We start from the raw sequence: 13,137 nt of genomic DNA on the forward strand, positions 1-13,137 counted from the left end.
CAGAATGTCATTGACTGTAAGAGAGATCAATAGTAAATACTTTACACAGGAAGTCGACTTTTCAGAAAGCTTTTCTGTGGATCCTACCCTCATTATAACAGCCGCTATTACAGCTTATCTACCTCTTTAATTATTTATGCACCAAACAGCCAAGCACTGTGCATGGTTCTGAACTCGGTAAGAGCGCAGGACAAAAAAAGGGTAAATGTTTATACATTTTAGAATTTTTCCATTTATTATTAATTTTGGCTCATCGTATGAATTTGGCCTTTCTCAAGGCTATTAAAACTGTGGGACGGCTGACAATTGCAATGTTCCAATAAAGGCTTTGCAGGGAAAAAAATATGAAATAGCTGTGGAAAAAGACAAAACATTGCTTTGTAGCATTTAAGTGCTTTCATCTATTAGAAAATTCGGTATCTTGTCAGATGTGATGTTATTAAAATTAGGGAAATAAAATGTTGGTCCAGGAAATTGCTGTCAAGATGGTTCTTACTTATGGAACAAATACATTTTGACCTTCCCTGATCCTGATATTGCTCTGGATATCTGTATAAAGCTACACAATTGCTTCTACAATGAGTATCACATTGTAATTTAATGTGATAGTCACCTTTATGATCTCCTTGGCTATTCCTCTACTTCACATTTTCATTCTCGTACAATAGTAAGAGAAGCAAGACTGCAAAATTACTCTGTGGAGCAACATGAAAAGTGCTTAGATTCCAAATATCACATGCAATTGTAAAAAACAGGCTACTACACCTTGCTGTAATGTGTGAAGTAAAGGGGTACAAATAAGCTAAAGTTGTTTTATGGTAACTGCGTATGTTTCTCTAATATTGTTGCTTTTTGTTGGGCTATTTACCTCTGATAATGACAGGTCATACCCACTTCATTACTAGGCGTTGGCTCTTAGGGTAAGGTCACACTGGGCATTTTGGGGAGATTTGGTCGCCTGGCGACTAATCGCCTCGTCTTTGCGGCGACCAATCTCCCCAAACACCTTCCCTCACTCTGCGCTGGCTAAAATGAAAAAATGCCGGCACTAATCACACGCGGCGGTTTGTTTTCCAAAGTCGGCCAAAGTTTCCTCGTGAGGCAACTTCGGGCGACTTCGGAAAATAAATAGCCGCGTGTGATTAGCACCGGCGTTTTTTCATTTTAGCCAGCGTAGAGTGAGGGAAGGCGTTTGGGGAGATTGGTCGCCGCAAAGATGATGGCGATTAGTCGCCAGGCGACCAAATCTCCCCAAAATGCCCGATGTGACCTTACCTTGAGAGCCAATGCCTAGTAATGAAGTGGGTATGACCTGTCATTATCAGAGGTAAATCATACCTCCCAACATTTTGGAAGTAAAAAGAGGGACAAAAATTTTCGTATGTAGAGCAGCAATTTTTTGACCATGCCCCTTTCTGTGACCGCACCCCCTAATTACCATGTTAATTTTACAAAATTTGTCAGGTTACGAAAGTCTGAAAATGTTTCTCCTTATCTAAACTGTTTTTTTGTGTCTGAAAATTGTTACAAAGTATCTTATTTGCACCTGCTAGCTGTTCTGTGCTCTCTGCTAAAAGCCAATTAAGTTAGAAACTTTGTTTCTTTTTCTGGCTGTTCAGTGCAGAGAAAAGAGGGACTTTCCAGTACAAATGAGGGACTGCAGGTTGAGCTGTCAAAAGAGGGACTGTCCCTCCGAAAAAGGGACAGTTGGGAGGTATGGTAAAAAGCCCAACAAAAAGCAAAAATATTAGAGAAAAATACGCAGAGTTACCATAAAACCACTTTAGCTTATTTGTACCCCTTTACTTCACACATTACAGCAAGGTGTAGTAGCGTGTCTTTGCTTGTGTGACTGCAGGGCTGTGACTGGCTATCCTCCTCCTATTGTGCTTCTGTTAGGGACCATTAGAACACCCCCACCCCTCATTTGAAACTCAGACAGAGACAGTACCTGATCTATGGAGAGCTCCAATAAAGCTGCCATTTTTAGCCAGAGTGAAAGCTAGTATATTATTCATTATTGCCTGCAAGATTAGGATAATTTTCACATATGCTATATGTCTCCTTATGAGTAGTGATTTCCTGGTCAGGTTCATTCCAGTTCAGTGCTAGATTAAAGTTGTATTTGCTTAATAATGTCTGCATGAAGAAAAAGATAAGTAAATTATCTACAGTACAATATAATAAAACTTATTACCAGCTACAGAATACAAATAAGGATAATAATTGATTGCTCGGGTAAGATAACTTCCCTGTCTGATTTGCAGTAATATATTGTTGACAATCGAAAGTTGTTTACTAATAATTGTATAATAATAATAACCTATATTGTTTAAAAGGCATAGTGTTGTGTAATAGGTCACAATGAACTAACCCACAGCCAATCACGGCAATCAAGATTTGTGACACCTCTACACTTTAATGTGTACAACATTTTGGGGGAAAAAGAAAGCACTTAAAATACACGTTAGAAACCCCCAGGGAACCACAGTACCTTTTTCTCCATGCAGAGTTGTTCAGCGGGGTAGACAGCCAGCATTTATGTCTGCATCTTCTTTTAAACTCATTGGTATTGACTGCCAGGCATGAGTATGTGCACTGTAAGTGCACCAGATCCAGATAATTTTCCAGTGTGCATGACCCTGCTTGACAATGACTGCCAGGGAGTCGGAAACAGGATGTGATGCAGCCAACCATGGTGGCTGTCAACCTGCTGAAAACTCTGCATGTAGAGAAAGGGTGTCATGATTCCCTTTGGTATAAGTGCCAGTGATATGGTCAGGGAGGGGGAAGGGAGCTCTCGGGGTGTTAGTAGCTAAAATGTGGGGTAGGTGATTCATTCTCCTTTAATTAGTAATTAGAATTGTATGACAGATCATATCATATAAATACACCTTTATCTATTATGTAAAATGTTGGATGGTGGTGCATTTGATATGTGATTGAGAAATACATACGTTTCATAGATCTTTTAGCCCACACAAATGTTGGACCAGAGAGGTGGGTATGAACCCAAAAAGTCTCAAGAACTCTATTCTAAAGACCTCACTACCATCTGTAAAATACATTACAAAATATATATTGCAAAAGGAAAGAAAAAGCCCTATAAATATACCTCTTGGGGAGAAGGTTGTTGGGGGTCAGTTATGGAGCAGTGCCTCTTAGTTGTTATAAAATGATGACAATGACACAAGTCTCTTTGGAGTTACAAGTGTAGATTAGTAGCTGGATACAAAACATTTCCAGTCATGTTCCGGGAAAGCTGAGTAATATTATGTTGTGCTGTTCCAAGAAAGGTGTTAACATCCAGACTTTCCTCAGAGTGAAAAAATGATTGAGATGCTTTCCTAGTTAAACAAACTGTATTAAGCTCAGCCCATGTCCAGACGAAGAATGTGGCCGACTGCCAGGAGTCTTATTCTATGAAGTACACCAAAAAGCAGACTAAATGTTGAAAGTATCAACATTTAGCTATCTGTCCCAGTGAAAGCAGGTAACAGTTCTGTGCTATGCGCTGGAACAGCATGGAAAAGGAGGCCAAGCTCATTGTGCATTAAAAAAAAGCCATATAAAGAAATTTTGAAACAATGTCTGTTCCATCAAGAAACTCAATAAGCCATAGAAGCTTTACAAATAATATAACTTAAAAAATGTATTCAACGTCTAGTATAAAGGTCAACAAAAAAAAAAAAAGAACCAAAAACCAGAAAAATTTCTCTTTGCGCCTCTTTATTGTATAATCTGACATCATTTTATTTTTTTTAAATTCATCTAATTCATTTGGAAATCATTTTTACCACTACGGTTTGAGGAGCATCAACTTGTTTAAACCTAACAAATGTCTACATGCATCTTAAGTAACCAGAAGAGTATGTAGTAAAGCATAAGCAGGATTCAGTTGTTTGGATGAGATATATAGATGATATTTTGATATTGCGTATAAGCCCAAATTACCAAAAAGAAACTTGAACTTTAAATAGACTTCTCAATGTGATCAGAAGAATACGTTCTATACTTATTTTAAGAAAGATGGCTACCCTTAACATAGTAAAATGTTCCTCTAACAGACAGAGGCCCAAGGCACTAACAAAGAGTAGGCATTGAAAAGACTATAACCAAAGAAACAATTTGCAATGTACAACACATAAAATCAGGTGTATTATATGCATTCATATGTACTATATGTAAAAAGGCAATACTTGCAATTATGTGAAATAATTCCAATATATAACAAAAGGCATAAAGGGAGGATTTTTAAATTGCATGTGTAGATTAGCAAATGTTTGTATCTTGTTAGGGTATGCTAAAGCATACTATGTGGCCTAAACTAAACTATCCAGACTCATCCTCTAAAATCACATTCTATTGGAAATACTTGGAAAGGCAAGCATCAACATGCTTTTCCATAGGTAATCATCCCCCAATACATGCCTAATATCTTTATTTGCAAAGTCAAGTGAAATGTTAACTGGAGTGGTGAGCAAGTTGCCGCCATTGCATTATGGAACAGTGGCAACATGTTTTCTGGAGTCATAATTTGTCCCTATAATATGGCAGTTTAATGGACAAGCCTGGGTTTGTTAGATGCCCGCAAATGCAATCAACCTGAATGTATAATAGTACTGTCATTTGTTGGTGTCTGAATAATAATCTTAATCTATTTGGCACCACACTGTAAAATACAGTTATATTCTCATGCTTCCTGCTTTATTGCATCAGTTTGGGGAAGGGCCTTTCCTGTTTCAGCATGATAAATTCCCAATGGACAAAGAGATGTCCATACAGAATTGGTTGGCTAAGCTTGCAATGTAAGAACTTGACTGACCTGCACAGAGCCCAGAACACAGCTGAATAACCATGGGATGAATTGGAATTCTGACTGTGAGCCAGGTCCAATGACTCAACATCAGTGCCCAACCTCTTGAATGCTTGTGGTCTGTTCTAGCATTTAGGAAAAGACAAACTTCGTGTTACTATTCTTTATTTGGGAATAGGATGTTACAATGGCAGGTATATAGTTAAGTTTGGTAATGTAGTGTACATTGTATGACTAAGTATAAGTCTAATATCTCATTCCCAAACCAGCTTTTAGTCTCTACTCTTCTGGGAAGGCTTTCCACTAGATGTTACATTCATATGTAAGAGGTAGGGTTGATTATTTCTAGCTGGCGTTAGCATTCATATTTATCCCCTAGGTGTTTAGCTGAGTTGAGGTCGGGCTGAAGGCCAGTCAAATTCTTCTACTCCCCTCTCAGCAATCCCATTCTGTAAATACCTCACTTTGTGCCTTGGGGCATTATTGTGCCAAAACAGGAAAGAGCTTTTCCCAAATTGTGCTTTAGGTTATTATCCAGCTGAAACAAAAAAAAGAGTCTTTCCCAAACTGTTGATCCAAAGTAAGATGTAAAGAATTCTAATTGTGTGTAGTAGCACCTGTGGCAGCAATGATGTAGGTGGCTTAAAGGCAATTTAAGGCAATTCAAATAAAAGGGGTGTCCACATAGTTTTAGCCATATAATTTATTTGTTTTTCTAGATATTAGCTGAACAACAGCTAACTTAATACATTTGTAATAACATAAAAGGTCCCTTTCCCAAACTGTTGATCCAAAGTAAGATGTAAAGAATTCTAATTGTGTGTAGTAGCACCTGTGGCAGCAATGATGTAGGTGGCTTAAAGGCAATTTAAGGCAATTCAAATAAAAGGGGTGTCCACATAGTTTTAGCCATATAATTTATTTGTTTTTCTAGATATTAGCTGAACAACAGCTAACTTAATACATTTGTAATAACATAAAAGGTCCCTGACCAAACTACAAAAATGCCCTTGAACTATGAAGCTGCCTCTGTCTTGACTGAAAAGGTGTCTGAAATATTTTGGTGTGGTCATCTCAGTTATCTATTTCGTGCTAGACACCAACTGTCAGTGGTTGGGTTCCTGCATATTGAGTAATAGCTGAGCACTTTGTTGAAGAGAGTTGTTGTTTAACTGGCAGTTAAATATCTCCCTCCAGGGGATGTATATGGCCTGTCCAAGTGTATGACATCATTATGACATAATTTTTGAATACTACATGACTAAATATACACCATATTCTATATATGTGTGTAAATGTGTTACAAATAGCACTTTTTTCTCTTTACTCCTGTTATTGAATTATTAAGTTATGCACACTGTGAAAAGATGGTTTCTGCACTGCCTAACAGGTGTATTTCCTTAATAATACATTAACTGTATCATCTATACACTGAATGTTTAATCCAATAGGCAATTATCTTTTCCTATAATTTAGCTCAATATATAATTTATCATATAAAATGCCACAGGCTAGCTTCTATCATCTTGCCTCCTTTATTAACTGTGATGTGTTTAATAAGGTTTGAAGATGTGAGATGCTAAACATATGCTCATCTCAAGCTCAACCATAGCTGGAATGGGAATGTTCCTGTATAGAACGAGCTGAGCGGGAAATTTACTATGCATGTCGGTAAAAATATGAAAGCTTAGAGAGATCAGATAGCCAGGCTTCATTATATGCTAACAAAGAATATTCTGCTCATCTCAGCAAGTCTTTGCATATCTCTTTTGCACCATATGTGCATTTAAATGTGCTCATTTAAAGGCATGACTAATACCAGACAGATATTGAAGATCTTTTGATGGACAACTCTTCTCATTAATAAAAGCGCACCTCCGGGCAGAATTATACCATCACTGAATACAATCTATCTGGCAGCCCAATTTCTACTGTTTCTGTGGATCAGATGAAATCTCTATGAGTAATCTCAGCAATGTTCACTGTTAACTGATTTCTTGTCAGCGTAGGCTGGTGATGGTGAATGATAGTGTATACATTAATATATATATTTAAATTAAAGCCGTAAATAGTAGCTTGTACCGGCTTCTGCTATGTCTGTCTGGATGTACAGCAGCTCTTTGATGAAACATACTGTACGTCTGTTGAGTAAATGGCCCTTCACAGATTCAGTGTCCCCTCTGTCTGGGCAACCATAGCTGCAGCACTGTACGTAAACAAATCGGTTATAGCATTCTTTATTTCCATCACGTTTGACCAGCCAGAGCTACTGGAATGGAATGGTTAGATATTTTTACCCATAGGTTCAAAGTCTAATGTACTTTGGGAACTAGTAAGGTACAGACAACATGACAGCAAGGGTCTATGTGGGTTATTTAGGGAGATAAGAGTACTAAATAAAAAGAGGGACTTGGAAGGTATAGGGTGGTAGGGAATGTTACAATGCAAGAACCATGAGTACAGTTGCAGTATCTGTTACAGGCCAGGGGTTAATGGAGTCAACAAGTGCCTCGGTGGTGTCTCGATGGAAGGGAAGAAGGGAATCACTAACGTGAGAAAAGAGGGGATAGGTGAGGGAAGTGGATCAAAGGTTTTTGTGGAGGAGAACATTTAGGGGTATGTTTTGCTGTAACTGAGGAGAGAGGGCAGATGCAGTCATGTGATATTATGGAAGTAGGAAAGTATATGTTGAGTCATAAGCAGAAAGTGAAAGAGGATATAGGGGAAAATGTGTTGGGGGATTTGTGATAACGTGTGTTGTATTGTAAAATGGAAGGGGTTATACACGGATGAAATGCAGAGCACTCTTTTATAAAGGAAGGGGTTTGAAGTGGAGGATGAATAGTTATCATGTAACAATAGTTAGTGAATACATTATAGATACTGCTTAAGTGCATTACATGTCTTGCTGCTTGTTTCTAGTCGTGATCATCTTAAAAAATCTTATCCTGGATGGAATACCTTGGAAGTAATAACTTCCTGAATTTTCATTTTATTGATTTAGTTGCATAATGGCTGAACCGGTAAAAAGCAGTTCAAAGAAATGGAGCAGTCCTTTGTGGATGCTCCACAATAGAAGTGGGATAGATGTTTCGTGGAGGTGGAAGATGAACTGAAATGTGTTGTGGTCTGGACATGGAAAATAGAAAATATATGCTTGAAACAGAGAGCTTTGCATTTTGAAAGAGAAGAATAATGTGGACAAGAGAATTGGAGGAGGTTAGGGAGATGAATGATGTGGAGCGTGAAGAAGAGGGACGGGTTCTGGAAGTTGGGTGGTGGTGTTATGGAAGAAGCTGTAGTGTATACTGTGGGAGTGTGTTTAAAGTGTTGGATATGTGTTTAGATATGGGAGGAGAAATACAGTTAATGATTTGGGGAGGAAGAAAGGAGGAGAGAAGGCAGGGATACATTTCTGGTGGCAGACATGGACATCTGTAACCATGATTAGGTCTGGAGTAAGCCCCCTTTTTTACTTTTAGTGTCTGTGACGCTATCTAATCTTATGCTACACAAGGCATGTCCAGTCTAGTCACTCTAGATATCCAACCTGCTGCACACCAGCTGTTGCTCAATTTCAGTTCTTAGATCCACTGATGGTCTTTGGCTGTTTGTAGATATTTATAGTTCAGCAACAGCTAAGGAGGCTAAACATTGGCCAGACAACTCGAGATAGCTCTTGTGGTAGGGGGTTGAAAGAGTTAAACTAAGGGAATAAGGGAAAGTTGTAGATTCTTGTTATGGTGAAAGACAATAATACAAGGCAATCTCCTACATGACCACACAGGACATTCTTCATTTGTGTTTATAAAAGGGGAGGGGCTTACTGAAAAGAGGCAGATCATAGATGTGGCTTAAGGGAATTGAGGGCATGGCCAAAGTGTTCTAATTTTCAGATGTTCAGAGGTTTGCATGAGTATGGGAGGAATAGGAATTTGGGGTATAAATAAAAACCCAGAGGAAAAGGTGATAGATTTAAAAGGTGAGGGAATAAAAGATGATGTATGAGAACTATGTACACACTTTGGCAAGAGAAATTACTAAAATCTGTATTTTTCTTAGCGCTTTTGGATGTTGATCTAGACTGACTACCCAAACATTGTGACTAGGGGGCAAATATACAAATTAATATAAAGAAAGCTATGTTATAATTGGGAGGGTACATCCATTTCCCTCATGGAGTGCAGCTTCTTTATAAAGAGTACCATATGTAACAAACCATTATACTTGTACTATGAACAAAACAGCAACCCCGATACAGTCAACATTGGTAAAATCAAAATTTTTGTGTCTTAAAAAAATGATCTGTTTAAAAGACATTTAAAAAACACGTTAAAGTAGAATAGAAGAGTGAATATGAACAATACAGAGTGATGGCGACACTGTGATCCTGCATGCATCTAGCAAGTGCTGGTCATATTGTCAAGATATCAACTGGTTAATAAACAAGCGGACAGGAAGCCCCGCTGAAAGAACAGGGTGAGGTCCTAGCACTGAAACAATCACTATGTGACAACCAAGAGTAATGAGGAAGGCTATGTACATTTCTGGATGAAGTAAGCCAATGTGTTCTTATTACAGATTTGCCTCAAAGAGCAACATTTAATAAGCTATGCAGGCTGCATTGTCAGGTAAATCTCTGCTTGCTATTCTTATTTAGTTCAATTTACAACAAGCCTCTCGCATTCATTGTCTAGGATGCAGAGTTTCTGCTCTGCAGAGCTTACAATCTAAATTATGGTGTCCGAGAGAAGGGGAGATTAAGTGACTTGTCCAAGGTCACAGTGAGTTGCCCAAAGAATCTAACTTTCCTGAGTTTATCCAAGAGTTATTATATGAGCAGCATGTCATTTCTGGGTATCCCCTGAGGAAAAGTTGGAATTTATACATATTGAAATAAATATGGCCATCTTAGACTGGTTTCTCAATTTACAAACAAGAATTCACCTGCACCAGGCATGGTGGTAATTTCAGAACTGATGTAGCAGTGGGAATTGAAAGGGGCATATGGCACAAGAGGATTATTAGAGGACTTTTATGCACAATTGTAATGGTAGAAAAGCATCATAGTAATGTCTCAAGCTGCATGTATAATTGAAGATGTCGTATGCTAAACAGGGCACTTAAAAATGAGAGGAACATGATCTTGTCCATCAGGCATCATGCAGCGCAGCTGAAGGTCAGCAATGCCTGAATCATCCTTCACTGAAAAAATATAATTTGAGGGCTGGCAACCCAGCAGGGACTGTAGTCTTCCTTCAACCATTAGGGACAAGACCAGGACATTTAATATCAAGGAGATGTTTCTATACTGCTCTTTTGCTACTTCAGTCAGTTAAGTGTTTGCAAAGACACAGTGTCTGATGTGGCAGTGAAGAGGTTAATAAAAGTTCTAGTTCAGCATGTTTGTGGTGTTTCCTCAAATCAGTTACACAGAAGAAGAGGCGCCAGTGACCTCAAAATACTAACATACAGTGTACAACACAGAACAATAGATTGGTCTTTATGGGGGGGGGGAGCTTACAGAGATCGCCAGGACTGCAAAACAATCCAACCCCACCAACATAAGCCAGGAAAGGGTGGGGGTGCAAGAGAGAATAGAATTGACATAGGGTGCATGTGATTTTATTGATTTGGGCCACAAACAGAGATCATCTGTCAGCAAGGAAGAGGCAAGTGTTTAGTCTGTGGTTGGTAAGTATCCTCTTGGGACACAGAGCTACCAGTCGCTCTTCTGCTTTGCTATACCACTAACATGGCATCGCAGCAGAGCTGATTCTGCCTGTCTGCTTTCAAAGAGGTTCTACAGAGGCTGAGGTCTATCTGCCCAAGTCATTGGCCTGGTTTATTCACCATTCTATTAAGTTTGAAAGCTATCAATCTTAGGGTGAGCAGGATTAACCTCCCTTCCATTGCCTGTACCCATGACAAAAGCAAGAACAGGAGGGCACTGGGGGTAAAATCCTGTTGGAATAAGCATTTAGATTTCTGCAACCTGACTCCCTCCCTCTGATCCCCACCCCCTTGTAAAAGCTGCAGGATCACAGGTCTATAGTTGGGGACAGCAAGTCTGCTCTGCATTGTGCTAAATGCAACCTCTCTACAGCTTCTGGGCATCCGAGGACTGGTGCAGTGCAAGAGGCATTAGCAGGGACGAGCATCATACCTTAGCCTGGAGGTAGTGGGGATAGTAGTAGGTGAACTGAGGGTACATCTGCTGTTTCCACACTTTTCCCATGAAGAAAGAAATGTAAAGGTGCAGTGCAGTTCTGGGGACAGAGAAATCCCAGTTCCAAGTTGTGTTGCTCTTCTCTGGTGCTGTTCTCTTCCAGTGAAGTGCTTCTCTGCCAATGCAAACCTCACCCAGAGAGAGAGAGAGAACGAAGAGAGAGAGAGAGAGCAAGAGCGAGACAGAGAGAGCGCAAGGCGGCTGCCCACCCTGCCCCCTCCCTGCCAGCCAGAGTGAGTGGGGCTCTCTGAGGAGTCTCTCTAGCACCCTGGGCTTGACAGCAGGTAGAACAGGCTGATTTCTTGCAGTGAGCAATGGGGAAACAATCAATAAAGACTTTACTGCTGCAGCTCTCGACAGACACAAGAGAAAAAATCTGGCAGGCGGGGGGATGATATTGGGGGCAGGGAAAGAGGAGTGGCCAGTTAAATAATAAACCCAAAAGGATTTTGTGTGTGTATCATGCAAGTTAGACACTGCTTGATGTGTTTGCTGGGCTAACATCTTTACTAACATGTACAGTGCAACTTGGTCTGACATGCAGAACAAGGGGAATTACACTTTCTGCTGATTGCAAAGTTATAAATTATTTCAGGAAACTTAGGAAATCATGGGAAAGTACTCTGTATAGGGAAAAATGTCTCTCCCGTTGGAATCATAATTATGTTAGAAGTCAACAAGGAACTCTATGAGCACACTAAAAACTTTATATTTAACAACTAGGGTAGTTTATTTTTATTCCAAATAATGTTTGGTGGGCACTCACAGATCCCCCAAACCTGTTAGTGGAATCGGTGAGTGTTTAACATACATTCTTTGGAGCATAGATAACCCGCCTAAGCTGTTGGACTGGGGTTCCCATATTTCTACTAGTGAGTCCTTACTTTCAGGCCTTTACTCTATACTTTAGTTTACTCTATTTACTCTAGTTATGTGACAAAAGTGGCATCACAAACCCCATCAGTATAACTGATGGCCAGTTGATGATCATTAAAGGGCACCTGTCACCCCAATGGAGATGTGGGCTAGTAGAGTTTACACTCCAGTTGAGGGAAACAATAGTGTTTTATTAAAAGAATGCCCCTGCCTGTGCTAGGGCTGGCTGCACTGGGAGGGAGCTTCTGGTGCAAGCAGCCATGTTTAAGAGTGCACATGCATATAATGAGCAGTTTGCTTGGTACACTTGTTATGCACGTGTGACACCACATGCATGTGCATATCTGTCGAATTCTGTGGTACTATTCTCATTGCTACAGCATGGCCACCTACATCGGGAGTCCCCATTCTTTTAACAATAAACACTATCGTTTATTCTATTAGCACACTCCTTTGGATGACAGGTGCCCTTTAAGCACCACTTGTAAGAATATATTTTGCAGGTATTTTAAGGCCCTTGTATATTATAAGTTTGCGAATGACCCTTTGTGATTCACAGATTTAAAACATTTTATTTTTGTCTCTTACAAAGAAAGTCTTACTGGGAAAAAGGGGTAACAACTCTTAACCCTAAAAGTCAATTATATACTGCACAACAGTCTAGAGATAATATTTTGGATCTTGCTATATGCTTGCAACTCAAAGGTTGTGAGCAAAAATGAAAGAGTCATCTATAGTGCATTTTTGGACCACCAATTTCATTACAATTACATTCTTGACTATTCCAATGCTCCCACTTTGGGGCAATAAATTGGGCAAGGCCCTTTACTGTTCCAGGATAAATAGCCCTTTGCACAAAGTTCATACATAGTTGGTTTGCAGAGATCAGTAAGAAAGAACTTGACTGGTCTGTATAGGGTCCTGACCGCAACTTAACTGAACGTGTGGAATAAATTGGAATTCCAATGCAAGTCAGACTTCTGGGGACATAAATGCAGGATATCAAACATATGAATGGAAGAAAGTACACAAATCAATTTGTTTCAAGGATTCATAAACCAATTTTCATTACCAGACCAACTTATAACTTTTTTACCAAATTCTGCTGATTTGGGAATTAGTAGTTGAAAGAAATTATTCGATTCCTGTGGTCTCATGATGTACCGTTTTTTCCCAAGCTTTTTAAGCCAAATAAAGATAAGAAGAAATGTGACCT

General features: G+C 39.3%; 1 protein-coding gene across 4 annotated transcripts in view; it reads right to left on the reverse strand.

Annotated features, from left to right (window-relative positions):
* Positions 1–11,183, reverse strand: part of LOC108701344 (RNA-binding motif, single-stranded-interacting protein 1) — a 198,459-nt gene extending 187,276 nt beyond the window's left edge. Inside the window, exon 1 of one of the 4 annotated variants that reach the window (XM_041576041.1) lies at positions 10,983–11,183. In XM_041576041.1, the coding sequence (XP_041431975.1) occupies positions 10,983–11,054 (72 nt within the window). In that variant the 5' untranslated portion in view covers positions 11,055–11,183. The remainder of the gene's footprint in view (positions 1–10,982) is intronic. The other 3 variants (XM_041576040.1, XM_041576043.1, XM_041576042.1) reach the window with 3 other exon arrangements.
* Positions 11,184–13,137: the final 1,954 nt, after the last annotated feature.

The sequence above is a fragment of the Xenopus laevis genome, chromosome 9_10L (assembly GCF_017654675.1).
Source record: "Xenopus laevis strain J_2021 chromosome 9_10L, Xenopus_laevis_v10.1, whole genome shotgun sequence".
In the NCBI taxonomy this organism is placed as follows: domain Eukaryota; kingdom Metazoa; phylum Chordata; class Amphibia; order Anura; family Pipidae; genus Xenopus; species Xenopus laevis.